We start from the raw sequence: 2,719 nt of genomic DNA on the forward strand, positions 1-2,719 counted from the left end.
TCCGCACTGTACAGTCAGTAGGGAGGGATGCACCGGCGAGCTGAGGAGCGGCTCACTGAGGAGGAGCGAGGCGGTGTCCCGACACGTTCACCCTCTGTCTCTGCACTTTAACTTTGGACAGGCTTTTATCGTCGCTATTCTCAGAGACGTGCTGCTTTTGAGGACGACCTGCCGTGATGCTGGAGAATAGCCTACTGACCGAAAATGAACACTGGTGAGATAACTTAGGCTATTTAAAACGATGATCAGGCTTTCAAACTATTAAAGTGAGTGTTTGATAGATGTTTTATTTTATGCGAATTACAATGGGGGAGAGTTTTATAGCCTACATAATGATCATGTTCCCTGTTTATAACTTAATAAAATCCAGTTGCCAACACAGATGCCAAAGCATAATGTAGGCCTATGGTGTTTTAAACAATGAATCTCACTTAATTTCAGTAGCTAAAGGATGTTTTCTGATGCCAGGCCCAGGGAGCAGCTCAATTTTCATTGATGAACATTTAACTTGTAGCCTATGCCCTGTTGATAGAAAATAAAATTAGGATTTTCCCATAAACCTGTGATGGCACAATCTCATTTGGGTGTGAACACGCAGACAAACTTAAAAAAACTCAAAGTCATCCAACCATTGCTTTATCATATCAGATCAGTCCAAGTTGCACATCTTGATAACAAAATATTTAGTCTAGATTAGGTCTACCGGGTAGGCCTGTGTGTTTGGAGGTAGGCTACTCGTATTCATAAATGTTGATAGCATTGTTACATGCCAGAGGAATGTATGCTGATTGCTGAATATGAATTCTCAAAGTGAGATGCCTTGCCCTTTGCTCGTGTTAAGGTTGGTAGCCTACTCTGCACTGATTTCAGGTCCTTTTCTAAAAGTTTTTATAGATGGAATAGGCTACTGTAGATATACCTTTGTTAAATCTGCGTTACATTTATTGCCCTTTGTTTTTTGTCATTGGTTTTTGCTGCACTCCCATGTCCTCGAAGCAGTAAAGAGAGTCTGAGAGGGTTTCTCTCTGCTGAATTGAAGGAAGTGAGTCAGGGAAATCCCTGAGATTTTTAGGTTTTGTTCTCAAAGGCTGTACAGTTGAACCCAGCTCGCACATTATCCATTAAAAAACAAATGATATATATTTTTAGTCTTTTTTATAAGCATCCTTATAGCACAGACAGAACTTTAAGGAAAACATGGACAATAATTCAGCTTACACAATGCCTGATTTGGTTTTGAGCAATAGATTGCCAAAGATATGAGTTCATCTTGTTAATCATGGCATTTATGATTTTACTAACTTTAGCAACATGACAGTGATAGCCTCATCAGCAATGCAAATAGATGTCATTACACATTTAGTAGTAATATTAAACAAAGACTGTGTGCAGTATTTAAAGAATCTGTGAACAGATACAGAGAACTGTCAGTTATTTTTAATAGCCTAATCTTATACAATTTCCTTTTCCTGTTGTTCTCTTAGACTGCACTAAGCCTCGTCTTGCTCCAAAGCCAAAACTTTGTCACGCCAGCCTGAAGCTGCCCTCCCCTCTCATGTCCAGATCCTGCTGCTCAGCTCGGGGTCCCAAACCTCCTGTCGCTCCTAAACCTAGAGTCCCGCATGGTCTTCATGGGAGGGACCCCCTCTTCTCAGGCAACCAGGAGGGATGCATCTACAGGGGTTTGTTGCCTTCCGACGATGAGCTTCATCAGGAGAACGAGGCAGATGTTTCTCTCAGCAAAGTGGTTGTAGACAAGGAACCAGTGGAGCGACCATTTGGCTTCTGCATACGAAAACAATTGCAGAATGGCACACAGGAGCAGAGCGAAGGCGAGGTGAGCGAAGAGGGAGGAAAAGAAGAAGTAGAAGATACGATTGAGGAGATGGAGGAGGACTGGAGATTAACGGACAGCGCCCTAGCAGGGGAGGCGGACTCTCTGGAAACGCGTTGGGTCAGTGATGCCGGACTCAGCGCTGACTCCGAGGAGGCCGTGGACATGATTGACACGGACATGAGCGAGCACATGGAAGCCGACGACGGTTGCGATGCAGGCGAGGCGCTGGCCGACACAGACGGCCTCTCAGTGGGAGACATTTCTGTTAGCAGCATCGATGAGGAGGCAGCCTGCTGCTCTGGAGAAAAAGTGCCAGGGCAGGAGAAGAGAGACTGGAAAGAGAGGGAGGAGAAGCTCCTGACAGAAGAACTCCTCGTCGATGGAAACATGGAGGCGATTGTTACCCAGCGGATATCTTTGGTGGAGGAATCAGCAAATGACCGTGGCATCACTTCTGACACGCTGAAGGTGCAGTGTGGTCATCGCATTAAGGAAAGGCGTGAGAACTTTCGTGGTGAAGAGCGCATGAATGTTTATGAAATGATCCCTGAACACCAGCTTTTCGACACAGTTGCCAGACACATCCGCACACACATGCCAGAGGTCAATCCGAACCTTGAGCCCTATTACATCTCCTCTGAGGATATTATTGAGAGAGAGCTGAGCCCAATAAACGACAATGGACTACCAGAGAGTGGACTCGCGCCAGAGAAGCATTCACTGGTAAACAAGGGTGTAATCCCTCTCAGTAAATACGAGGCGATTTATGACGAAAACTCGCTATGTGGGGAATCTGTCGTCAATGGCCAGACCGAGTGCGTGTCCTCGGAGGATTACGTGGAGATAGGCAACAGCGGCGAGGATAGCGGTGACAACAATAGC

The 2,719-nt window shown here is 45.5% G+C and overlaps 1 protein-coding gene across 1 annotated transcript in view; it reads left to right on the forward strand.

The window, feature by feature from the left end:
* Positions 1 to 204: 204 nt before the first annotated feature.
* Positions 205 to 2,719, forward strand: part of LOC310799342 (FYVE, RhoGEF and PH domain-containing protein 5-like) — a gene marked incomplete at its 5' end in the record, with an annotated part of 26,618 nt that continues 24,103 nt past the window's right edge. Inside the window, 2 exons of the mRNA XM_083661935.1 lie at positions 205 to 214; positions 1,485 to 2,719. The exon at positions 1,485 to 2,719 is cut by the window's right edge and continues 1,415 nt beyond it. Of these exons, the coding sequence (XP_083518061.1) occupies positions 205 to 214; positions 1,485 to 2,719 (1,245 nt within the window). The remainder of the gene's footprint in view (positions 215 to 1,484) is intronic.

This window comes from Poromitra crassiceps (genome assembly GCF_964638095.1).
Source record: "Poromitra crassiceps genome assembly, chromosome: 27".
In the NCBI taxonomy this organism is placed as follows: Eukaryota; Metazoa; Chordata; class Actinopteri; order Beryciformes; family Melamphaidae; genus Poromitra; species Poromitra crassiceps.